Source organism: Hypanus sabinus, chromosome 10, assembly GCF_030144855.1.
Source record: "Hypanus sabinus isolate sHypSab1 chromosome 10, sHypSab1.hap1, whole genome shotgun sequence".
Lineage (NCBI taxonomy): Eukaryota > Metazoa > Chordata > Chondrichthyes > Myliobatiformes > Dasyatidae > Hypanus > Hypanus sabinus.
Genome location: NC_082715.1, coordinates 123,361,600 through 123,388,274, shown reverse-complemented (window position 1 = coordinate 123,388,274; position 26,675 = coordinate 123,361,600). Strand labels below are relative to the sequence as shown.

General features: G+C 44.9%; 1 protein-coding gene across 7 annotated transcripts in view; it reads right to left on the bottom strand.

Moving 5' to 3' along the window:
- The window catches only part of LOC132401061 (TOG array regulator of axonemal microtubules protein 2-like), an 86,736-nt gene that overhangs the window by 15,454 nt on the left and 44,607 nt on the right, over positions 1 to 26,675 (bottom strand). For 5 of the 7 annotated variants that reach the window (XM_059982835.1, XM_059982837.1, XM_059982840.1 and 2 more), the window contains 9 exons: positions 26,591 to 26,664; positions 21,145 to 21,311; positions 18,173 to 18,347; positions 14,415 to 14,570; positions 12,954 to 13,095; positions 10,637 to 10,742; positions 8,844 to 9,079; positions 3,193 to 3,351; positions 1,355 to 1,472 (listed from right to left, as the gene is read on the bottom strand). In XM_059982835.1, the coding sequence (XP_059838818.1) occupies positions 1,355 to 1,472; positions 3,193 to 3,351; positions 8,844 to 9,079; positions 10,637 to 10,742; positions 12,954 to 13,095; positions 14,415 to 14,570; positions 18,173 to 18,347; positions 21,145 to 21,311; positions 26,591 to 26,664 (1,333 nt within the window). The remainder of the gene's footprint in view (positions 1 to 1,354; positions 1,473 to 3,192; positions 3,352 to 8,843; positions 9,080 to 10,636; positions 10,743 to 12,953; positions 13,096 to 14,414; positions 14,571 to 18,172; positions 18,348 to 21,144; positions 21,312 to 26,590; positions 26,665 to 26,675) is intronic. The other 2 variants (XM_059982836.1, XM_059982841.1) reach the window with 2 other exon arrangements.

Here is a 26,675-nt window from a genome sequence, read left to right as displayed (position 1 = left end):
CCTGTGTCTCCATGGGTTTCCTCTGGATGCTCCAGGCTCCTTCCACACACCAATCATGCATGGGCTGGTAGCAATAAATTGCGTGGTTGAATAAGGGATTGTTGGTAGAAATGTAGGGGGCATAAAAAACTGGGGTTAATGTATAAGTAGGTGGTGGATGGTCAGTGTGGACAGAGTGGGCTAAAGAACTGCCATTTATTAAGGCAGCATCTTTTAGCCTGATCTGTGCACTGATCGGTGTTCTGATCACTTCTTGGAAATTGGGCATCACTGGGCCACTTGATATGTTAAGAGTTTACTATATCGGCTCCAGAGCCTGTAAGGCACTCCTTTAAGACCAGAATATCCCAAATTTGATCCCTCTTCCATCCAGGACAAAAGAGCCCACAACCTCCACTGTATTACGGAGGAAAGGCAGCAGATGCATGGGAACATTGCCACCTACATATCCCCTCCAAGACCCACACCATCCTGACTTAGAAACACGTTGCCATTCCTTCATCATTTCTGAGTCCAAGTCCAACACTGTATAATACCTACTACATCAGAGGACAATGGCAGCATAATAAAGTGATTCATTATCACCTTCTCAAAGGCACTAAATTAATAAATAAATCAATATCCCCTTACAAAATCTTAAATACAGACAGAGAACACTGGAAAAGCTTAGTAGGTCTGGCGATGGACAACAGAAATAGCATTTTAGATGTGTAAATCCTTCATCAGAGTTCTGACAAAGTCTCTCAGGCCCAAAATATTTCTCTTTCCACAGATGCTGCCCAACCTACCAAGTACTTCCAGCATTCTCTGTCTTTAGTTCTGATTACAAGCATCTGCAGATCTTTTTGTCCTTTTCAATCACCTTAGGATGCTGGGTCTCAGATTTTGATAAAATACTTGTCAACACCTTGAGACATGAAAGCCAGTGTGTATATGAAGTTTCTGTGGTTATTTGGTTCACGTATAAACCTGACAAGGTAAAAAGGGCTAATTCCTTTTTTAAAAAAATATGAACCATTTGAGTTGGTAAAGACCATCCAAGTTCTTATGGTCACTCTTAATGATTATTCATTAGCTGATTTTAGAATCTTAATAGATTATGACACAATCCTACTCAACCATGACACGTTAAGTCAGTGATCAAAACAGGATAGAGTTAAGACCTTGGTGCACAGTATGTTAAAGATTGGACTCTACAACCTAGAACCATGAGCTACTGAGAACTAATATCTCACGTGCAACTGTTGCTACTTTGCCAGCTACTTCCTCTTGTCTCGAAGGATCTTTTGTCTACTATTGTGCCAGCCAATTACAGAAGCAGATATGGTAGTTAAACACTGTAGATAACACTCACCCTCTTTTTTATAGTTGTGATAATATGGTACAGATCCTTGGACATGAGGGAGCTTTCCAGGTATCTCCCAAACTCTGAATGGGACAGCAAAATATTCAGCACCTTCCGCCCATAGAACCTAACAAGGCAGCAAAAAGGTGATGTCACCTCCACAAGTTTGAGAGCACAGGCAGGGTGAATGATTGAAGAGAACATTGTCAACAAGGCCAGAGGGAACATTGTCAATAGACAGTTACTTCCACAGATGTTTCAGAGTTCCTGTCAACAGGAACACTAACTGAAGATCTGAGATGCAAATATTTTAACACTATCACTGCAAGATAAGGATCAAAGTATTCCTGACATACAGGCTCTTCTGACAGCCATCCATCCGCAGCAGACGAGCTCTCCCATCCAAAGTGTCGTGATCACTGAGCAACCTAACCTGCCTCTCAAAACACTGGTTCTGCAGACCAAACTGGCCCTCCCCGTCAGTTATTAAACTCTTCCCCAAAAGACGGGCTCCACAGTCTGAAACATCATTCTCACAGGGATACCAGGATGTAGCCCAAAACACTGACAATGGTCTGAACTGTCCCTCTCACGGAGAGATTGGGATGTTCTCTGTTACAAGGTCTACAAGCTGAAATGTCCCTCTCAAGAAGATTTCATAATAGTCCTCAGTGTTTGTACTACAATCTGAATAGTCCCCCTCAGGGAAAGATATCCACAGTCCAAAACTTCACTGCCAGTTTTCACTGTGATCTGAGAGGTCCAGTCCTTCATTTAATATACGGAGTCTACAGTCTGATCTCTCTCTCTCTCTCTCTCTCTCTCTCTCTCTCTCTCTCTCTCTCTCTCTCTCTCTCTCTCTCTCTCTCTCTCTCTCTCTCTCTCTCTCTCTCTCTCATGAAGAATACAGAATATAGTGTGACAGCTACAAAAAAGTGCAATGTGGATAACCAAATGAAGTGCTGGAACCAGGGAGCTATTTAAAATAGGAGACCACCCACTAAAACAGAGATGAGGCAGAATATTTTTCTCTTGAGACTCATAAGCACTGCTCTTCCTCAAGCAGAGGTAGGCAGGTTCTTGAGGAACAAGAAGGTGCAAGGTTCCCGTAGGTAGATGGGATCTAGAGATGAGATTACATTTGGATCGACCAGGAATTTTTTGGAATGACAGACCAGGCTCAAAGTGGCCCGAGTTAATCTTACTTCTAACGCAAGAGATCAGAAATGTAAGAATCTGAAAGGAAAGATACTTCTCATATCAGCAGCATTTGATGACTCTGGGCCTATACTCGATAGAATTCAAAAGGATGAATGGGGGATCTCACTGAAAGGCCTGGATAGGGTTTATATGGAGAGGGTGTTACCATTAGTGGGAGAGTCTAGGATCCCTTTAAAACTGCTATGAGGAGAAATTACTTCGGTCAGATGATGGTAAATCTGGAATTCATTTCCACAGAGAGCAGTGGAAGCCAAGTCACTGGCAGAGATTATTAGCTCTTAATTGGTAAAAAGAGACTGAAAAAAACCCAGCCATGATAGAATGACAGAGCAGACTCAATAGGGTAAATGGCCTTATTCTGTTCATATATCTTATGGTCACATGAAAATAATTTGCCATGATGAGAGGACTGGACAGCGGGGCCAGCTGGATTGCTCTAGCAGGGAGCCAGAATGGACTCCATGGATCTTATGACCTACTTCAATTCTGTAACTGTTCTGAGATTCCAATTACTGGCTGGAGGACTGATCTGTCGTTTACTGTGCGTTGGTTCCTCCTGCTGCCAACATCATCACCATCTCCCTGCCAGTCCCCACACCAGCTCCCGTCCACCTCACTGGTCGCACCTTGTTTCCTGATTCCCATCCTGTGAGAACTTCACCGCAGACTGTACAATCTGGTCCACGTTGTCCTTGTTTCCCAGCAGCAGCCTCTCAACTCCAAGGTGTTCTACCACACGCAGGAGGTTCTCGGCGGTGCACTTCCGAACCACGGCGTTGCGATGGCTGGGCAATGGAAGACGAGTGAGGTGGTTAGCAGTGGGGAAGACCAGTGATAAATACGAAGCACACTGGAGCAAAAACTACCTGCTGGAGGAAGTTAGGGGAGTGCAGAATAGAGATAGCCAGTGTACAAAGGGGAAGGTAAAGGATGAAAGTTCAAAAATCAACGTTCAAAGTAAATATATATATATATATATATATATATATATATATATATGTCACCACTTACAACCCAGAGATTCATTTTCTTGTGGCCATACACAACAAATCCATAATAGAATAATAACTAGAATTAATAAAAGACCACACTAGCTTGGGCGTTCAACCAGTGTGCAAAAGACAACAAACTGTGCAAATACAAAAAGAAAGAAAGAAGAATAGTTATAAATGAATAAGCAATAGATATGAAGAACAGGAGATGAAGAGTCCTTGAAAGTGAGTCTATTGGTTGTGGGATCGTTTCAGTAATGGGGCAAGTGAAGTCGAGTGAAGCTGCCAGCAAGGGTGAATCAGCTGAGGGAGGGATGGGAGCTGGTGGGAGAGGGAAGGACAGAGAGACTGACAGAGGCTTGGGGGGGGGGGGGGCGGGTGGTGTGATTGGTGAAAACAAGGTCTGCAGATTTTGGAGTGTGATAAGAAAGAAAGGTGACATGTGAAACCAGACACACTGGAGCCTGATTAGACAATCCAAGCCTGCCCAGACACAACTGCATGGGCTGGGTTAGTTTTGAAATGAATTACAGGTCCTCTAACTTGGCTGCCAGTTACTGGTTCTTTATAAACATACTCGTGCTTGCTTAAGGGTTAGGGTTTCAACTTTAAAAGTTAGACACACGAGCACATGGGTGTTCCATGTATAGCGTTTTGAGCTGCCCTCCCAGGGGGGCAGGATACGATTAGATTCATAATGAGGATCAGGTTGAACACTAAAGAAATGGAATTGTCCGCAGTCAGGTTGGTTTCATACGTGGGTTTAATGTGTAACTGAGCAGACCACTGAGTTGATTAATGGTCCTGAGGCAGAGCATTTTAATTAGTAATTGGTTTATTATTGTCCCGTATACTGAGGTACACTGAGAAACTTAATTTTGCATGCCATCCATAAAGATTGTTTCACTATATCAGTACATCGAGGTAGTACAAGGAAAAAATAATAAGAGAATGCAGAATAAAGTGTTAGTTACAGAGAAAGTGTGTGCATGCAGATAATTAGGTGTAAGGCCATAATGTGGTAAATCGTGAGGTCAAGATTCCATCTTGTCATTCAGTACCCTTATGACAACAGCTGTCCTTGAGCCTGAAGGCATGTGCTTTGCATCGTATACACAAAATACTCTGCAGATGCTGGGGTCAAATCAACATGCACAACATACTGGAGGAACTCAGCAGGTCGGGCAGCATCCGTAAACGAACAGTCAACATTTCAGGACGAAACCCTTCGTCAGGACTGAAGAAGGAAGGGGCAGGGGCCCTAAAAAGAAGGTGGGGGGAGGGTGGGAAGGAGAAGGCTGGTAGGTTCCAGGTGAAAACCCAGTAAGGGGAAAGATCAAGGGGTGGGGCAGGGGAAGCAGGGAGGGGATAGGCAGGAAGGGTGAAGAAGGAATGTAAGGGGAAAGCACTATGGGTAGAAGGAGGTGGAACCATGAGAGAGGTGATAAGCCGCTGGAGGAGGAAGCAGAGGAAAACTGGGATGGGGGAAGGGAAGGAATTGTTAAAATTGTAATGTTAAAATTGTACAAGGCATTGGTAAGGCCAATTTTAGAATATTGTGTGCAGGTCTGGTCACCGAATTATAGGAAAGATATCAATAAATTAGAGAGAGTGCAGAGACGATTTACTAGGATGTTACCTGGGTTTCAGCACTTAAGGTAAAGGTTGAACAAGTTAGGTCTCTATTCATTGGAGCGTAGAAGGTTGAGGGGGGATTTGATTGATGTATTTAAAATTTTGAGAGGGATAGATAGAGTTGACGTGAATAGGCTGTTTCCATTGAGGGTAGGGGAGATTCAAACGAGAGGAGATGATTTGAGAGTTAGGGGGCAGAAGTTTAAGGGAAACACGAGGGGTATTTCTTTACTCAGAGAGTGATAGCTGTGTGGAATGAGCTTCCTGTAGAAGTAGTAGAGGCCAGTTCAGTTGTGTCATTTAAGGTAAAATTGGATAGGTATATGGACAGGAAGGGAGTGGAGGGTTATGGGCTGAGTGCGGGTAGGTGGGACTAGGTGAGATTAAGAGTTCGGCACGGACTAGGAGGGCCGAGATGGCCTGTTTCTGTGCTGTGATTGTTATATGTTTATATGGTTATATGAATTACCGGAGAATTCAATGTTCATGCCAAGGGGCTGGAGACTACCCAGATGGTATATGAGGTGTTGCTCCTCCATCCTGAGTTTGGCCTCATCATGGCAGTACAGGAGGCCATGTATGGACATATCTGAATGGGAATGTGAAGCAGAGATCTGAATGGGAATGTGAAGCAGAGATCCTGTCTGTTGTGGCGGACGGAGCGGAGATGCTCGACGAAGCGGTCCCCCAATCTGCGTCAGGTCTCGCCGATGTAAAGGAGGCCACACCAGGAGCACCGGTTGCAATAGATGACCCCAACAGACTCACGAGTTCTTTGCATCTTCTGCTTGATCGGAGAGGGAGGAAGAGAGAATGTCCAGGGCCGAAGAGTTTTTGATTATCATTTTTATTTTGGCTTTATTTTGACTATGTTTTGCATTTCCGAGGCAATGAGAAGGTGGGTTGCTTGGCTTTAATTTGTCAATGGATATTGAGATGACCTGAATGAACTGCTTCAGACTGTGAAATTAGAACTGTTGACCTGGGCAATTTGTTCATTGACGATGAATTGGGAAGTGGGAAAAGATACATTTTGGCAGAAAGAACAAGCCAAGATAATATACATGACATGGCATTGTTGTAAAGGGGACTGCAAATATACAATGAATATGGGGGGCAGGATAGAAGGAGCGAGTTGTTAGTAAGGCAGAAGATCCTCTGGGAGTCATAAATGGCAGAATGGAGGACAAACAGGAGCTGACGTTGAAGCTGTCTGTAATACTAGTGAGGTAACACCTGATCTGTTGTGTCCAGTTCTGGCCCTATACTGCTAGGAAGGATGTAAAGGTCCTGGAGAAGCTCCAGGGAAGATTTACTGGAATGGTTCCACAGATGGATTAAAGAGCAATCCAGCCCGACCCTCTGCCCTCTCCCCAAGGCCTGGAGATTCTTTCTTTTCACAGAGATTTGCGTAGGAGAAGTGTTGAGGGACGTGGTTTCATAAACAGGCTTGTTACACCTATGGACCCAGTGCTCATGAATGGTGTTCATATAATTGCAACTACTTAACGGTCAGCACTGACATAGAACATGGAGCAATCTGATACGGGAACAGGCCCATAATGTCTGTGCCAAACACAACACTGATTTCAAATAATTCTCTTCTGCCCGTACGTGATCCATTTCCCTTCATTCACTGCATATTCACATATCTAGTTAATAGCCTCTTAAATGCACTGTCATTTCTGCTTCCACCACTGTATTCCAAGCACTCCACTCTGTGTCAAAACTTTCCCCACGAACATTCCCCCCCCCACCTTAAATTCCCATCCACTAATATTTGACATTTCTAATCTGAGAAAAAGATTTTTGCTGTCTATCTATGCCTTTAATAAACTAATAAATTTCTATCAGTTCCCCAATGCTCCAGAGTAAACAATTCAATTTGTCCAATCTTTTGGTATATTTAGGAGCCTATAATCCCAGCAGCAGCCTGGTAAACCTTCCCTGTACCCTCACAAAGCCTCCCCATCCTTCTCGTAATGGGGCAATCAGAACTACACACTGTTTTGTATAGCTGCAACTCTTCCCGACCCTTATGCTCAAAGACCTTACCCATGAAGTCACCCGTGCCAAGTGCCTTCTTTGCCGTTCCTTCCACTTGTACGGCCACTTTCTGTGAGCTATGGGCTTGGAACCCAGATTCCTCTGCATATCAACAACGTTAAGCATCCTTTACATTCAACCTCACAAAGAGTAACACATTACACTTGCTCAGATTAAACTCCATGGGTGGACATGAGGGTCTGCTAGAGCTTTTTTAATTTTATTACTCTGTTAAATTCTGTACTTGGCCTTTAATGTTGGTATAGCACAAGAGTCGGCAAATTTAGAGGGAATTTTGCCTCTGAGAAAAATGAGAACTCAATATCATCACTGTTCCCAACCTCGCTGGATATTTGGCATGTCAGCAAATACTCTAACAAACCAACAGAGGCACTGTTGTAAGAATCCTGACTGTTTGTCTTAAATCCTGGCACAGCCATTCCAATGCACAGTAACACAAGAGGCTGCACAGAGTTGTGGACACATCTCTGAACATCGTGGGTATGGTCCTCCCCACTATTGACAACATCTACAGGAGGCACTGCTTCAAGAAGGCAGCGTCTATCCATCAAGGATCTCACCATCTAGGCCATGCTATCTTCTCACTGCTACCATCGGGCAAGAGGTACACAAGCCTGAAGTCCCACACCACATTTGTACAACCAACAGGTTCTTGAGCTGACCTGCAGAACTCTAATCCTAGCTCAGCAACATAACACTGCAGACCATCTCTGCTACTATTGACTTGCCTCTGAGTGTGTTTGGTTTTAGCACTAATACCTTGTTTTGCAGTGTTTTCTTTACTGTCTTGTATAATTTACATTGTGTTCTCTGTACTTATAAGCCTGTGATAATGCAGCAGACAAGTTTATCATTGTACCTACATTACTGTGCAAAATTCTTAGTATATAACTAGGCTGCTTATGAGTTTTGCAAATTACTGTCATAATTTTATGTATCACACTGTACTGCTGCTGTTGCAAAAAAAAAGACAAATTTCATGACATATGTGAGTGATGATAAATCTGATTCTGATATGGGTCTCTGTTGTAGACTGAGAATAAGAAGAGGGCAGGGAGAAGGGTATCATGGTTGGGAAAAGGGGAAGGGAGAGGGGAGGGAGCGGGAAGCACCAGAGAGATATTCTGTAATGACCAATAAACCAATTGTTTGGGATCAAGTGACCTTGCCTGGTGTCTCAGGGCTGGGTGTATCTGCAGCTGCGCCAACCCCCGCTCCTGACACTCCTTCTCTGCCACCTGTCCCACACCCCTCATGCAACGCTCCAGCCTCAACATTCCCAATATCCTTTGCCCCCGCCAGGTTTACAAACTTGCTCTCCACTCCACGTTGACAAATAGAGTACTGCGCAAAAGCCTTAGGCACCCTAGCTATATATATATATATGTGCCGAAGATTGTTGCACAGTACTGTATCCCTCAATGTCCTTATGCACACGACAATATGCTTGACTCCACTTGACAAATGAGTGCGGACAAGGGTAGTCAACGTTAGGGGCAAAGCATTTATTAAATCTCACAGACTATTGGTGATGAGGCCAACTCTCTTACACCTTACCCAGCCCAGCTCACATACTTCCTTACTTTAAGCCGCCTGCAATGAGGGCTGTCAGCGCCCGGGACGGGCTCACACTTTGCGTCATGATGCCCAGTGCCTTGACGGCCTCTTCGCGGATGAACTCGTTGGAGTCGCCGGTTTTGTGGAGCAAGATCCTGGCCACCTCTTCCACTTCCTGGTCCATGCTTCTCTTTAACTGGGAGAAGAGCTCCCCGAGAGTCAGCAATGCTGAGCGGGCAACCTTGGATCGCAGGTTATTAACCTGAGAAAAACAAAAATCACCTTAAGCGTCACCAACCTCACAGGAATACACACGAAATGCTGGAGGAACTCAGCACGTCAGGCAGCATCTGTGGGGGGAAGTAAGTGATGTTCTGGAACAAGACCCTTCATCAGGACTACAAGAAGGGCCTCAGCCTGGAACATCAATTGTTTACTTCCCTCCACAGATGCTGCCATTTTGTGTGTGTTGCTCAAGATATCCAGTGTCTGCAGAACCTATTGTATCGTTGATCTCATGAGCCAGTGAACTTTAATTCCTGCTGAAACCACCTTCCTGGTTTCTGCGACCGGCCCACTTGTTGGAAGGTGATGAGAGGGAAGTGCAGAGACCCGGGCGTGATCCTGATCTTAGGTGCTGTCTGGACGGAGTTTGCATGCAGTTCCTGTAACCACATGGGTCTCCACTCAGTGCTCCACAATTCTCCTGCTTCTCAAAGAAGTCCTGCTAGGCTAATTGGACATTGAATGTTATCTCTTAGCATAGCTATGTGGTGAAACAATCAGAAGATGGGAACTCGAGGGTCTGCAGTTGCTGGAATCTGGAGTCAGGTAGCAATGGTGGAGGGAAATGGACAGTCAAGACCTTTAATCTGGAATGAAGGAATGCACGGATAGAGGACAGAATAGACAGGTGAGGGGAGGAGGGTGTGTCAAGAGCTGCTGAGAAATAGGTGGATCCATGTGAGGACAGGTGATTGGCAGATGGAGGAGGCAAGGGTGAAGATACTGACAGAGGCTGCGTGTGATAGGTGGGGGCAACAAAGGGCTGCAGGTGAAGGAATGTGATAGGAAAGGAAAGTGGAGCATGGCACCAAATAAGTGAGATGAGCACGTGAGAGAGAATAAGTTCTGTGGAACACAAGGAAATACAGAAAGGGAAAATGGGACTCATAGGAACTGGTGAAGATCTGATGGGCTGAATGGCCTTTTGATGGAATGGCATAATGACTACACATGAGAAATGGGAGATTCTTGCCATTGAAATTTGCACTGAGTTGCAGGATTATTTATGCATGAGTGTGATTAGAAAGACCTGACTAGAACTGTAACAGGGGCCAGACTAAAGCATTAACATATCTTTTCTCAGGTGCTCTCAGATCTGCTACCCATCATTCTCAAAGAGTGATAGCTCAAAAAATATTTTTTTCCTTTTCTTCAGAAACTTGAGACCCAGTCTGTAAATGCAGTAGCTATGTGATTAAGCTACTTGGACTGGCATCCAGAAGATTAGAACGTTGATGCAGAGACATGTTCAGATCCCATCACAACAGCTGGGAGATTCAAGGCACTTACACAGTGAAAGAACACTGAAAGCAGCGGCCAGATTGTCGAGACAAAAATACTGCACTAATGTTCTGCAAATAATGCAGGGAAGGTTATCTGCCATGTGTGCTTATCCACTCCTGGGAAAGGCTTAGCAAATTATTCACCTCCGGGAGCAGTTGAGGTTTGTCAACAGATGCCATCCCTACCAGGAAAAGCTACATACTATGAACATAAAAGAATGTTAGAGCTATTCTTTTAGTAAATTACTCACCTCTTTCATCACTGCCAAGCAGACAGCATGAAGCCTTGTTAGGAGAATATCCTGGTGGAATCGGGCCAGGCGACAGACACTAGACAGCCCTTGCCTCTTCATCTCCCTATAAGGAAATCAGATCACTGAGCAATCTTCCAGACTTACGTTGTCACTTGGAACAGGTCCAAATCTCCACTAACTTAAGACTTGAGGTCAGAAGTTGTAATTGCAGAGGAACAATGAGGCTCTTTGTTGGTCGGGTTTGACCATGGATATTGTGTCCTAGCTGCCTGTGTGATACGCAGACTAGGGCAGTACAATATGAAGAGCAAGCTGCAACCCATGCAGCAGGCTCCCTCTCTCCATGCACCTCGTGAACCTAAAGGAATGACAGAGACGAATAATAGTTTGCCACCAGCAGCATTGCGGGAGTTGCCAGTCAGCAGTGAATTCAACATAGAGCTGCCTTAGAGACTTCAGCTCAGGAATTTTTCTTGAAGTTTATTCCAAAAGCTTTCCCCATGAGTGTGTGTAGCCACAAGGCAGCGGAGGTTTGAGATCAGAGGTTTCCTTCTCCTAAATGCGCTGCCAACCACGGCTGACAAGCCCCATCTGCCTGAAGTGACTGGTTTTAAGGTGCCAGTAACCAGCCTTTGCCCCTTCTCCTGTCAGTAGAAACGGTTCCGCTGGGTTTAGTAGCTAAGCCACGGGTGATGGTCTGGAGGCGGGCTTGATTGCCAGGGGCTGTTTGAGGTGGACATCACTGGGATCATTGTAACAGGTAGTGGGAGCTGTCCCTAACTATGACAGCCTTAAGGGGCTGCTGCTGAACATTTTACCCTTTGTGTGATTGATTGGGATTGGCAAACCCATATCCACACAGCAGACTATAGGAAATCATATCACAGCATTTTGTGTGCCTGGCACACTTATAGCCAGGCACTTTGTCACCCAAACACACATGCTACTGTGAAGTCTCGCACCACTGTAGTCTGCATTTTCTGTCTGTCCAAACTACTTCTACGTCGACTCAAGCCTAGGGGGCCGGCGTCGGGCAAAAGGCATAAGTCTGTCCAAAAGGCCTGGCCAACTTTCAGGGATCAGGCCAATGAAAAGTTTATCTCTGGGATTTTCATGAGATCTGGGTCTATGGTAGTGACCTCTGTCAGAATAGATGGTGAGTAGATCCATATAAGGCCTTTTAGTCTCCTGACGTGTGGTAAATCACTACTACAACACTGATGTTAATACTTTGTTCTAAATGTTACTGCCATTGGCACAGTTGATCCTCCTATGTCTTCTACACAAAAAGAAGTCATATGGATTGAAATGAAAACCCATCCTGAGCAATGCCTCTGAAGTAGTGATGAGAAATAGGAATTTTAATTATTCACTCCAAGCATCTGAGGTCAATATTTATTGAACATCCTAGCTTATAAGTCACTGAGGCAAAAAGCAAACTGCTGGAGGAATTCAGCAGGTCAGGCAGCCTCTATAGAGGGAAATGGTTATTTGACATTTTGGGTCAAGACCCTTCAATAGATGGAAGACAGTCAGTATAAAGAGAGAGCTGAGGGGAAGCGGTGGGGCAAGAGCTGACCCGTGATAAGAGGATCCAGGTGAGGAGGGGCGATCGGCAGATGGAGGACCAAACGGCAGAAATCTTGAAGATTGACAAAGCAGCTGCTATGAGGATGTTTCACCTCACAGGGAGGAATCCGGAACCAGAATATCAGAAGGAGAAGTCATGTGTTTAAGAGAGTTGTGTGAGGAGTTTCTTTGGAATTCTCTGAGGTGTGCATATGTGAAATCATTGGATGTATTCAACATGGGAAAGGATAGATTTTCAGGTCTGGATGAAGATCTTGGCCCAAAATATTGACTGCCCAGTTCCCTCTATAGATGCTGCTTGACCTACTGAGCTCCTCCAGCACTTCGGGTGTTGGTCCAGACTGCAGCATCCAAATCTTGGATCTTGATTTTTGAAATGTTTAATTATGGAAAATGGACAGGATAGTGGAGCAGAGCAACTATAGTGCCACCGAATGGCAGAGCAGGTTCAAGAAGTCCCTCTCCTATGGAACCCCGTCATTTACATTTCATTTGCATGTGCCTACCATATTTGGGCAGGCATCTTTTATCACTTTCAAATGGAAGATGTGAAGATGTCAAAGAACTGGTGAACAGGTTCCCAGCTCATATGCTGCCCCATATCCTCAAGGTATACTGAGGATTTTTTTCCAATGCCCCTGTCCTTGCCCTTCCTAACAGCCCCCTCACCCAGAGCTACTGCCACAAAGCTGCCGGTATGTTTAAATCCAATCAAGTTTCTGACCAGTCGCTGTTAGATAGGAGCTTCAGTGCCTCAATCAGTCCTTGATCCTGACGGGAGAACAAGCTCATCTCCAATAGTTTCTCCTCATCTGATTCCTTCTCTCCTTCTGGGGAATCCAGGGGAAAGTCAGGTAGCGAATGAGCTGGGGAAGAGTGGACAGGTTAGAGAGACTAACACCTTACAAATTCAACTACATCATATTTCTTACAGGAATTACCAGATTTTTTTTTAAAAAGAACCAGCCTAGTCACCGTATCTTGGTATCTGTGACAATTATAAACCAACTCCAATACCAATATCAATTAGTTCACTTTAATATTTGTGTGTGATACTGGATACAAGTTATGGCTATCAGTCCCCATCAGTTAAACAACAATGCACTTGCAATAAGACCCCAACAAGTATATACTTGTGAGGCAGTGCAATGGGAGGAGATTGTTGTCTCCTGAGGAAAGATCAAGACTGACTCACATTCACTAAAGGTTGGAAGAATGGGAGGTTACTTCATTGACATAGAAGATCCTGAGCAGGAATCAAGTATAAAAGTAGGAAAGTTAAACCTTAATCACATGGTACATTGTTGAAGCAACATTATACCATGCTTTATGGAAGGTTTTTAATGCATTGCAAGCAGTGAGGAGAAAATTACTAAACTAATCCCCGGAATGGATGGGTTGTCTTAGAAGGTAAGTTTGCAGAGGCGAGGATCATAAATGCTGAAGTTCAGAAGAGTGAAGAGAACTTGATTGAAACATAAAATTCTGAGGAACTTTGACAGAGTGGATGAGGAGAGGATGTTCCTCCTTCACTTCACACGCCACCCCCCTGAAGGCCGTAACCTTGATGGGAGAATCTAGAACAGGAAGATGAGATGAAACTTTTTTGTCTCTCTGATGGTCATGAGTCTTTGGAACTGCAGCCAAGGTAATTGCAGGCAGATGAGAACATAGGGTTAAGTCTACAGACAGATGAATCAATATGCGATTATATGGCAGAGCAGAATTGAGAGACCTAGTGGTCTACTCCTGCTCCCGTCTGATCTATGCACCTTCACCTGAGTACACTTTGCAAAGGTACATTGTTGTCTGGGACTTCCTAAAGGAAGATATAAAACTGATACTTACACTCCTCTTCGTGCTTTATATTATTGAGAAGTAAAAGATGTATGTTTGGCCAGGTATGGTAAATGAGGCAGAATGTGGTTGAAGTAAAGGTAATAGACCTTCCACTGACTTAACAGACTAGGTAGGAGTAAAAGGCAAGATCACATCAACCAGTTCTACCTTTAGAACATGAAGTTCTTTCATTAATCCAGCAAAACTTGCTTCTCTTTCCCATTAAATCCCCAACAATCCTTTCTCTCAACTTCCCCAACTCCCAGATCAACTAAAAAATAAACAGGGAAAAGTAAGACTCAAGCTGAGATTGGACATCACCAGTCACTTTCCACTCTTTCCTTACCAGAGGAATGCCGAGGCACATTGTACATCTGGGATATATTTGGAATACTTGGCAGCGAGGGACGGTTGATCCGTCTGCGGAGTGAAGTTCCGTGACTGTGGCTCCGGGAACTGAGGTTGATCTTGTTGAACTCCCTGGTGTTGAGTAATTCCTGAACTGCACACAAAACAGAAGGACACTGGCCGTCATTTTAACATAGACTCATATAGAGCATGGAAACAGATCCTTCAGCTCAACCTGTCCATGCTGACTGTTCTCCTGTGAGCTCGACCCATCTGCTCATGTTTAGCCCATAGCCCATTAAAACCTCTCCTGAACATATACTTGTGAAGAAAGTATATGTCCTGCCGAAGGGTATCAGCCCGAACCATCAACTGTACTCCCTTCCATAGATGCTGCTCGGCCTGCTGAGTTCTTCCAGCATTTTGTGTTTGTGGCATATACTTATATAGATGGTTTTTAAACATTGCTAATGTGCCTGCCTCAAACACTATTTCTGGCAGCTCATTCCAAATATGCACCAGCCTCTGCTTGAAGACCCTCAAAACAACATGCGTAGCCATAGAACAGGGGTTCCCAATCTTTTTTATGCCATGGACCAATACCATTAAGCAAGGAGTCTGCAGACCCCAGGTTGGGAACCCCTGCACTAGAGCATTCAATACAGTAAAACATTGCACAGGAATGTAAGAAGCTGCAGAAAATACTGGATTCAACACAATACAACGTCCCTCCCACCATCGGTAGTATCTACCTGAAATGCTGCTTCAAAAAGACATCTACTATCTAAGATCCCCACCATCCACTCCATGCCATCTTCTCACAACTACCAATGGGCAGGAGTTACATAAGCCTAAAGTCTCATTCCACCAGGTTCAAGAACAGTTACTTCCCTTCCATCATTCTGTTCTTGAACCAACCTGCACAACCCTAACCACTACCTCATTACAGCAACACTATGACTACTTTCCAATACAATGGACTTTTATGTTACTCTAACTGTGTTCTTTCTTGTACACATTGTGTACAATTTGTCTTTTCATTTATGTTGTTCTTATAAATGTTGCTCTGATGTTACGTGCCTGCAATGCTGATGTAAGTTTTTCTTTGCACCTGTACATAAAAGAAACTTGACGTTTACTTTGACATCCCAAAATACGTAGACCTCATCATCTCATCCTTGCTCATATATTCTAGTCCTCTCAGAATTAATGCTAACATTGCATTTGCACTCCTTACCATTGTCTCAACCTGCAAGTTAATCCTTGGGGAATCCTGAACAAGGACTTCCAAATCTCTTTGAACCACTGATTTTTGAATTTTCTCCCCATTTAGGGAATAGCCTGTGCCTTTACTCCTCCTACCAAGGTGCATGACAATACACTTCCCTACACTATATTCCATCTGCCGCTTCTTTGCCCATTCCCCCAATCTGTCCAAATCCTTCTGCAGACTCCCTGCTTCCTCAACACTACCTGCCCCTCCTCTTAACTTTGAATCACCTGCAAACTTTTCCACAAAGCTAACAATTCCATCATCCAAATCATTGACATATAAAGTGAAAGGAAGCAGTCCCAATACTACCCCTGCCGAACACCACTAGTCTCTGGCAGCCAATCAGAATAGGTCACCTTTATTCTGGTTCTTTTCCTCCTGCCAGTCAGCCAATCTTCTTCCCATGCTAGTATCTTCCCTGTAATACCATGGGTTCTTATTGTGTTAAACAGCCTCACGTGTGGCGCCTTATCAAAGGCCTTCTGAAAATCCAAGCAAACAACATCTACTGACTCTCCTTTGTCTGCCCTGCCTGTTACTTCCTCAAAGAATCCAAACAAATGTTTCAGGCAAGACTCCCCCTTAAGGAAACTACTCTGGCTTTCTTTATCATGTGGCTCCAAGTACCCCAAAACATCATCCTTAATAATCAACTCCAACAGATTCCTAACCATTGAAGTCAGGCTAACTGGTCTATATTTTCCTTTCTTCTTAAAGAGTGGAGCAACATTTGCAATTTTTCCGTCTTCCAGAACCATTCCAGAATACAGTAACTTTTGAAAGATCATTGCAATTACTTCCACAATCGCTTCAGCGATCTCTTTCAGAACCCTGGGGTGTAGTCCATTTGGCCCAAGTGACATATCTACCTTCAGACCTTTCAGCTTCCCAAGCACCTTCTCCTTATACAATCATTTCTGCCCACTGACACTCATACTGCTAGTTTCATCCACAGTGAAAACTGACTCAAAATACTTATTACATTTGTCCACCATTTCGTAGTCCTCCACTTTCCACTGGTCTGGTATCTACTCTCGCCTTTCTTTTACTCCTTATATATCTGAAAAAACTTCTGGTATCCTCTTTGATGTTGTTGCTAAGTTTACCTTCATAATTCATCTTCTCTCATTACTTCATTAAATATAGATTTGCCTAAACTGCTGAAGAGAAAAATGAAGAAAATGTGATGCAAGTGCTGGAAGTCTGAAGTAAAGAATGAGCATGCTGCAGATACTCAGCAGATGAGGCAGAACGTGTGGAGAGAGGAACCGGTTTTGTGCTTCAGGTCCAGCTTTCTCCACTTCCCTCTCAAGAGGTTTGCAACGTTAAAGGCAGTTTCAGATTTGGAAGAGATAAGATGCCAGAGAGATTTGAAAACAAGATGAGAGCTTTGAAACTGAAGTTTGCAAGGCAAGGATCCTAATATAAGTAGACAGCAGAGCAAGAAGGGCAAAAGGATGAAGGTGGTAAATTCAAAGCAACATGGTTTGGATGAACATTGTATGGAGCATTGAAGGGCAAAGGAACAGAAATACAATGCCAGCTTAAGCTATATCTCTTCTGCATGTGCGTGATCCATATTGCCTCTATTCCCTACCTAACAGCCTCTTAAACACCTCTATCACATCTGCTTTCACCATTACCCCCGGCAGCCCAATCCAGGGGCTCATTGCTCTCTGTGTAAATAACTTGCCCTCCACATCTCCTTCGAGCTTTTTTCACTCTTGCCTTAAATACTTGTCCTCTACTATTTGACCTTTCTACCCCGAAATAAACATTCTGACAGTCAAAATCTTTTATCCTAAGGTAGAAATGTTCTCAAGAAAACAAACTCTCCACATAGTCTATACCATCACTTAGAAAGCGTTACTGTAAACGTATTCTGCACGCTTTCTAAAGCCTCCACTTTCTTCCTGCAATGGGTTAACCAAAACTGCATGCAACATGCATAAGACTAAGGCTCTCCTTCCATGAAATCTCACCTTCCTCCACAAACTCACCCTCAAGACCTGCAGCACCCTGACGTCTCCAAATTTTCCCCTTAAATTTCCTGTCCCTAACTCTGCCAAACTCCGCCACGGGCAGTCCCAGGTCCTGCTGTGAAAAGAAAGCTCCAAGGACATCATCCCTGGGAAAAGACAGATCTTCGAAGATGGGCTGTTCCTCGTGACAATTGAAAAACTGGTCCAGAACAGAGGAATTGGGTGAGCTGCTGATGGCAGCCTATTCCCCAGTGGGGGTGATGGACTTAAGTAAGTATGGAGGTTTCATGTCCCTACATTGATCTCTTTCCTTCAATATCCCTCTCTCTCCCTGTCTCCCTGAATCTCTTTCCCCTCAAACTTCCCATTCCTCTCCTTTAACTTTTTGTCCCTCAGATTCTCAACCCATCCTTCATTCTCTTTCCCCGCATTCTCTCCCTCATTCTCTCACTTCAGATCTTTCCCCCTCCCTCGTTCTGCCCCTGACGTTCAGCCGGTTACCCGGGAGTGAGGCGCTGCTGGGGTCGATATCCAGCAGTCGGTCCCGCAGCTGTTGCGTCAGCTCCCTCTCTTTCTGCAGCTGCTGATGCTCCATCTCCTCCCTCCGTTTCTGCCGCAGCTTCTCCTGTGCTGACTTCGAGATCGCCACGTGGCAGGGCTGCGGGAAGTCAGCTGGCTGCGGGGTTTAAAGTCAAAGCAAGTTAATTCAGAATCTCAGGGAGCAAGAGCAGAGTCATAGAGTCACACTGCACATTCATAGGACCTTGTCCCACCAGGCCTGTCTCACCATCAAGCACCCATCTACATGAATCCAATTAACCAGCACTTGTTCTATAGCTTTCTATGTCCAAGTGGTTCGAGTGCTCATTGAGGTACTTCTTAAATGCTGTGAGAATCTCTGCCACAACAATTTCACCAGATATCAAACAAAGGTACAGAATGAGCTCTCCATGGCACTGGCTTAATGGAGGGGCAACCAATGTCTAGTCACATCTTAGGCCACCACAGAATCCAAGGTAAAAACACAGCAGAACTAGGAGCAAGGGCTCCTATAGTGGGAGGTGGTAATGGGGATAAGCTCCCTCTACCTATTAAATGTTCCCAATGGTGTGTATCTCAAATAGTCTCTGACAACCAAGTCCAGCTCCTGGAATTCACGTGTGGCCTAGCTACTAAGCCCGGCAGAACCGTGTCTACCCACAGGAGAAGGGGCAAAGGAGGGTTACTGGTGCCTTACAACCAATCACTTTGGGCAGAAGGGGCTCATCGGCGAGGTTGGCAACTCACCTAGAAGAAGAAAACCCCTGATTTCGAGCCTCCGCTGCCTTGTGGCTATACTCACACACGGGGAAGGCCTCAGGAGTAAATGCCGAGGGAAAAATCCAGAGCTGGGGTCTCTAAGCCAGTCGTACGTTGAGTTCAATGCTGACCGGCAACTTCTGCAATGCTGGAGGTACCAAACTGTATCGTTCTCTGCCGTTCGTTTGGGTTCATCAGATGCGTGGAGAGGGGGAGCTTGCTACATGGGCAACAGCTGGCTCTCCATATTGTACTGCCCAGGCTGGCGTACCTAGACAGCTAGGGCGCAATATCCATGTCAACCCTGACCAACGGAGGCCTCATAATTACGAGCAATGTCTCCTGTTTTATGGAATAATCTAGCAGCAAACCTAACAACAAACTGGAGTTTAAGAACCCCAGTTTGACAGAGGAGACTCAATAGGCAAACCAAGCTTTACATTTACTTATGACCTTCATTATCAAATGGAGTCTCTCATTAAGATGACATAGAGTACAAAGGCAACTCGGGAGATTGCAGATGCTGGAACATGGAAAAATAACAAATTGCTGGAGGGAGTCTAGGGGTCAGACAGCATCTATGGAGAGATGCTGTCATATTATAGGTCCAAACCCTGCATCAATGGCCTGATGCAAAGCGTTGGCTCAAAATGGCCCTCCACTGAGGCTGTCCACCATTCAGAATTCCTTCAGCAGTTTAATTTATGAAAGGCCATGTGCCTGTGCAGTTGCATTTACTCATCATGATCCCTTCCCTACCCCACCTCAACCTCTGACCATAGATTTCCATTCTGCTTTCCTTCATGAATCAGCTAATTTCACTTTGTGAGGTTCTCAGCTATTTGCTTCCATCACTTCCTTAGATAGTGTATCAATATCTAAAGACGAGAAAATCTGCAGGCGCTGGAACTCCAAGCAACACAAACAAAATGCTGGAGGAACTCAGCAGGTCAGGCAGCGCCAATGGAAAAGAGTAAACATTCAGCATTTTGGGCTGAGACGCTGAATGAAGGATTCTGGCCCGAAATGTTGACTGTTCATCTTTCCATAGATGCTGCCTGACCTGCTAAGTTCCTCCAGCACTTTGTGTTCCATATTCTAACCACCTTGAGGAAAGACTTCCCTTACTTCCTCAGAAACGTTGATGTTGGTAACATTCTCTTCATATGTAACATACCTCCAATGCATTTGTGACTTTAAACAGCTCTGTTAGCTCTCCATTGTCCTCTCTTTTCAACCTCACCATCCTTTAGAGCCTGACTACAATGCTGTCTTTGTACATCAGGGCTTCCCAACCTGGGGTCCACGGACCCCTTGCTTAATGGCATTGGTCCATGGCGTGAAAACTGTTGGGAAGCCCTGTTGTAAATCACAGAACACAGAACACCTAAACAACACAGACCAGGTACCGTATATTTGGCCCGTGATTCCCGTGGGTTTCTGAGGGGCTTCTAGGGAGGCACATGAATATTCATGCAATGAAGGGAATGAAGCACATGACCCATAACCTTCCATTCCTTACATGTTCACATGCCTATCTAAAAGCATGTTGAATGCCACTATCATATCTGCTTCCATTACCAGTCCTGACAGCACACACCAGGCACCCACCACTCTATGTGTAAAAAACCTTGCCACACACATCCCACTTAAACTCTCTTTGAAACTATACCATCTAGTATTTGGCATTTCTACCCCTGGGAAAAGATTCGGGATTCTGGCCGTTTCATATCTGTAATCTTGCCAACACTTCAATATCCACATTACAATATATCATGGACACAAAGCTGTGACCAGGGTACCTGACGTCTCTGGAAATAAACCTACAGATCACATTTGTTTGCAGTCTTAACAGCTTCGCTAAACTGTAAGGCTGCTTTTGATGATTGGTTCACGTCTGTCCTTGGATCCATTGGCTCTAACCCACTTTGCTTTTGACGTTCTAAAGTGCTGGTTAAAGTGTGTTGCTCTGTACCAGAATGAACCGCCTACAGGAGAGCAGCAGGAACATTCAGTCAAAGCTTGCAAGTGCAGTTTTAATCAACACTTAAGAAGAAATGTTGGCAGGGCAATGTCAAAGAGGCAGCAGATTGTCACCAATTTCAAACGCATGGCATGCTCAGCTAACTGACCTCCTTCTGTGCTGGAGGTTATGAATTAGATGTATTACTCACCCTCGCTTCAGTCTCTGCCTCCTCTCCTTCCACAAACTCCTGTCTGCTTACATCTGGGCCCACCTCCGAGCTCAGCCTGAATGAGATGACCATCGTCTGGCTCGTCGGTGACCTTTTACCTCTGACCTTCTCAGCCAATGGTGGTGCATTCTGAATCAAACTGTGCCCTGGTGATGTAACAGCAGAGATTATGAGCGGTAGGAAAGAGTTGTCATTAACCTTGTTCAACCAGGGGTTCCCAACTTGGAGTCCACGGACACCTTGCTTAATGGCATTGGTCCATGGCATAAAAACATTGGGAACCCCTGTGTTAGATTGAGATTTGAGTTTGCACTTGATGCTGGCTATTTACAAATTGGACACTTTGGAGTTCCTAGCATCTGACTCTCCAAGAACCTGTGCCAACTTGTTAGCACTGTTACTGAACAATGTCTGACATCACCAATCACACCCAAGCCTGCAGTGGAAAAGAACTAGTAATAAATGAGGAGAATTCTTCAACTGTAAGAATCTCAGGAGTAAAGCTTTTGAATAAAATTTGCTCATGAAGAAAGATAACCTCATCGAAGGCTTTTTAGAATAACCATTCATTATTCATAGCGAGATTTTTCTGACAGCCCTCCTAAGGACTGCACTGTTGTCCACTAGCAGAGCTGGTGACACAGTTCAGTCCTGACCTCAGGTGCTAACTGTGAGGAGTCTGCACGTACTCCCTGGGAACAAATGGATTACTTCCGGTGAACCAGCTTCCTCCCATGTCCCAAAGGCATGCGAGTTGATTAGCCAGTGTAAATTGCCCTTAGTGTGCATGTGAGTGATAGAATCCAAAGAGAGTTGACAGTAATGTGGGCAAAATTCAATGGGATTCGTGAGGATTAGTGTAAACGGGTGCCTTGTGGTCAGCGTGCATTTGACGGGCTGACGGACTTGTATCCACACCGTGCACGCTCTCTCTTTCGGTTGGAACAGTCTGCCATTTGTGCAGTGTCAGATACTAATTGTTATGTTTTGTAACTTAGAAGCATTAAACTAATTCAAAGGAAGACATGGGAGTCTGAAATGAGTGTGTAATTTCATCTTTATTTTAATCATGGTGTGATGATGTTTGCAATTAATCTATTTTAAATATAGAGCATAATTAATTACTTAAACAAACAAGAATGCTTAATCGACCTATGTATATATATGTTTGTGTGTGTGCGTGTGTGTGTATATACACACACAAGATTACTCACATATTACAGGTATATTAAATACTCAGCACTAATCATTGAGAAACATCCTTAAATTACATACTCAACTCAATATATTTATATAGGATCATCTGCAAACACTCCAGTTCTGTAATTACACATACAGACATTTCCTGCTAGTTTTGCCCTCCTTTTCATTCCGGATGTCTTGCTCGAACTCAACTCAGATAAAAGAGAGATGTGTAGGACAAGAGCTTTTTTTAATGTAAGAATGCACTGCCAGGGATGGTGGTGGAAGCAGATATGATAGTGGTGTTTAAGAGAGACATTTAGACAGACACATTCAGAGAACGGAAGGACAGATATCACGTGCAGGCAGGAGAGATTTAGCTTAATCAGGTGTCATGGTCAGTACAGGCATTTTGGGCAGAAAGGTTCCGTGTTCCATACTGTTCTATGTTCTAACTCAATGATTACATTAGCTAGCTATTATTTCTGGAATATTGGGGCATACTGGAATGTCACAGTAGTGTAGCAGTAGCGTGACGCTATTACAGCTCAGGGTGTCGGAGTCTGGAATTCAATTCCGACTCCGTACTGTAGGGAGACTCTCTGCGTCCTCCTCATGGAATGTATGGGTTTTCTCCAGTTGCTGTTTCCTTCACCATCTAAAGATGTACCAGGTAGGGTAACTGGTCATAGTAAATTGCCCTGTGATTAGAGTAAATCCGGCTCATTGGCAGTTGCTGGGCAGTGTAACTCGAAGGGCTGGAAGGGCCTGTTCTGTGCTGTATCTCTAAATAAAATAGTTTCAAGCAGTGATTAGGCTTGGGTGTTGCTAAAAGAAATCCTAGCCAAGGTGGTTGTCACGACATAGGGGAACACCATGACAACCGCCTTCTGATGCGATTGGCCTTCCTGTTGCTGTCCTCACCCGAAGTTATGCCCACCATGAGCCATTTGGTCAGGTGAAGGATGCCTCACAGAGAAGATCGCACTGAAGTCCTGAGTGTTGCAAAGATGGGAGATCTTCCTCACCATGACGAAGAAGCTGGTGGAATCGACAAGCCACTCTCAGTGGGAAGAGGACATGGCCACACCTTTCCCCAGCAGTCCACATTGCTCACCAGGAATCCTGTTCCTGCATTCTGCACAGAGGTACAGCACACAAAACCCCAATGGTACCTGCACTGATCATTCCCTCTACCTGGCAGCTCACCTGTGCTCTGACCGGTTGTCATTGGAGACGGGATTTGCTCTGCTTCAGTCATCAGGGCTGGACTCACACAGCTCCTGCTCCTTCCCTTCCCTCTCAGTCCAATGTCAGAGACATCCTCAACATCAGCTGTAAATTAGGTACTTCAGCTATAAACTCATTAAGTTCGACATCATGGAAACAGCTCCTTCAACTCATCCATACAGACTGAGTTGCTGGACGATCTAGTCCCGTTTGCCTACATGTGGCCCATATCCTTCCAGGATGCTTCTGTCCAAACGTCTTTGAAATGTTGTTATTACATCTGCTTCTACCAGCTTCCACTGGCAGCTCTCTCCCTATACCCACCACTCTCTGTGTGATAAACCTGAACCTCAGGTCTGCTTTAAATCTTTTGTCTTTCACCATATACCTGCTAGTTTTATACTTCTCCACCCTGGAAAAAGACTGTGGCCATCCACCTATGCCTTTCATGATTTCATACACCTATATAAATCCACCCCTCAGCCTCCTACACTCCAAGAGAAACCATCCCGGCCTATCCAGCTGCTCCACATAACTCCAGCCCTCATGTCCCAGCAACCTCCTTGTGAATCTTTTCCATACCCCCTCCTCAGCCTCAGGGCCTGTTCTCAAGTCTGTGAAATTAAAATATCTGCACATTGTGCATGGCAGCCGTAGGATGGGACAATCATGGGATGCCCTCATACTTTGCCAACTGTGCATCTATAAATTGGGTCACATAGCATATCTTCTGCCTCAGGCCTGTGACTCTAACAGCCTCTATCAATATGACAGCTTTAAAGCATTAGAATGTTCAAGGGTTCATTTAATATCAGAATATATACTCAGACCTGGCAGCTGAACGTGAGGAAGTTAGCTCCCGCGGAACTCGGGTGCTGGGCCTTCATCAACGACAAGTTACTCCAGGGTACAGCAGAGACAGGAGCGAGGCTCAGGATGGCCACCAGAGAGTTGGCTGAAGAGGCAGAAAAGGGCAGCTTTTGGCTGTGGCTGAGGATGAAGGACAGAAATTGGGGAACTGACTAACCCCACTGGAAGGTGCAGGGGGTGGCAGGGAGATATCCCTACTACTGATCTTCCCCTAGGAGATGTGCCAGGGCTAAGGGAGTGAGCGGTGGTCCCTGGCTGATGACCCCTCGCTGACCTAAGGGCACTGTTGGAGGTGTCGTCAAGCAGAAAACATCTTCCTATAAATTTCATTGTGTACAGTACACAACCTGAAATTCGTACTCTTCACAGACGTCCATGAAACAAACAAACCCCAGAGAAAGAATGATAGAAACCTCAAAGCCCTGAAGCCCCCCTCTCCGCACAAGCAAAAGCAATGACCCCCCCCCCCACTACCTGCGCTAGGAGAAGCACTGACACCCCCAATATGCAAGCAATGGCAGAAGCCTCCAAAGAGTCTTGATTCAGAGCATCAAACTACAGCCCACAATATCTGAACAGGTACTAAGCCACTGATGGAAGCATTGGTGCAAATGACCTAAACAGACAAAAAAAATTGGCTTTAAGAAGGAACGGCTACAACAAGTTTAAGGATGGACTTCTGAGGCTTAGTACTGCAGTAGATAGAGGAGTGTGCAGCTGAGTTAATGGGATCAAATTCACAAAACAGAGATGAGGAGAAATTTTTTTAGCCAGAGGGTCGTGGATTTATGGAATTCGTTGCCACATACAGCTGTGGAGGTCCAATCATCGAGGGTGTTTAAGGAGGAGTTTGATAGGTATCTAATTAGTCATGGTATCAAGAGATATGGGGGGAAAAGCAGGAAACGGGAACTAGATGAGAGAATAGTTTAGCTCATGGAGGAGTGGCAGAGCAGACTCAATGGGCTGAATGGCCTACTTTGGCTTGTGATCTTGTGACAACAATCGCGAGGCCAGAGTTAGAGGAGATACATAGGTGGACTGTTGGTTTGGAGGAGAGCAGAGAGATAGGGAAGGGTAGAGGGATTTGAAAATAAAGTTGAGTACTTCAAGAATATGAAATACATCAGTGAGCAGGGGGTGACAGCTTGATGAGAGTCAGTGCCTTGTTCCAGGTGAAGAAGGTTTTTCGTGCCCTCTGACTGGCATTGGAAGGCAACCATCAACATATTGCACTCATCGAGATGGAGGTAACAAAGGCATGTTTGGAGGTTTCAGTAGCGGGGGAGAGAGTAACTGATCTCCTATGGAGCCGCTTACAGTGACCAAGGTCTGCTTGAGATAATCAACTGCTAAGAAGGCACAAGAGACTGCAGATGTTGGAATCTGGAGCAACAATCCGCTGGAGGAACTGCCGATGCAGGGGACTGACCCAAAACATGGACAACAGATACTGCTTGATCCATCAAGTTATTCCAGCAGGTCATACGTTGTTCAGTTGCTACAGTGGCAGTCGCCAATGGCCTGCCTACTGAGTGTATAGCTAGCAGGAAATAGGTGGACAGTATATCGTCCCCTGCAGTGATCATATTATACCACAAGCATGTGATGTTTCGACTGTACAATGTGTTACAGTTACCATCCAGGAAAGAAGTTTTAGGCAGCTGACTGAATGTTTATCTTCAAAATTGATGACATGACTGTGCACAAGACACAAGTGTTTGAGCTACCTTGATTTATCCCAATGGGGTGCAACAGCAGAGCAGCAGTTAGTGCAGTCCTGGGTTGATATTGACCTCAGGTGCTGTCTGTGTGGAAGTTTGCACATTCTCCCTATGTCAGTGTACTCCACACACCGAAAGGATGAGAAGGCAAGTTACCTATGGTAACTTACAGTAGTTGGGTAACAGAAAGACTGGGCAGAAGGTCATGGTTAATGAGCATGTACGAGAGAATAGGTTACAGAGGAATTGGCTTAATGGGATTGCTTTGAGGGCCAGCATAGACCCGATGAGCAGAGTGGTCTCCTGCTATGTCAGAAGGAAATTTGAGAAACCTTGGCCCCTTTGTTATAGGATATTTTCTGTAATGAGCCTTCCTCAGCTACACCCTCCAGCCAACAAAGCACCAAGTAGAATCTTACCTGGACCCAGAGACTTTCGTTCTTCAGAGCCTGAGCTTGGCCCCTGTGTGACTGTCTCTCTCTCAGAGAGGGCTCTAATAAGCAA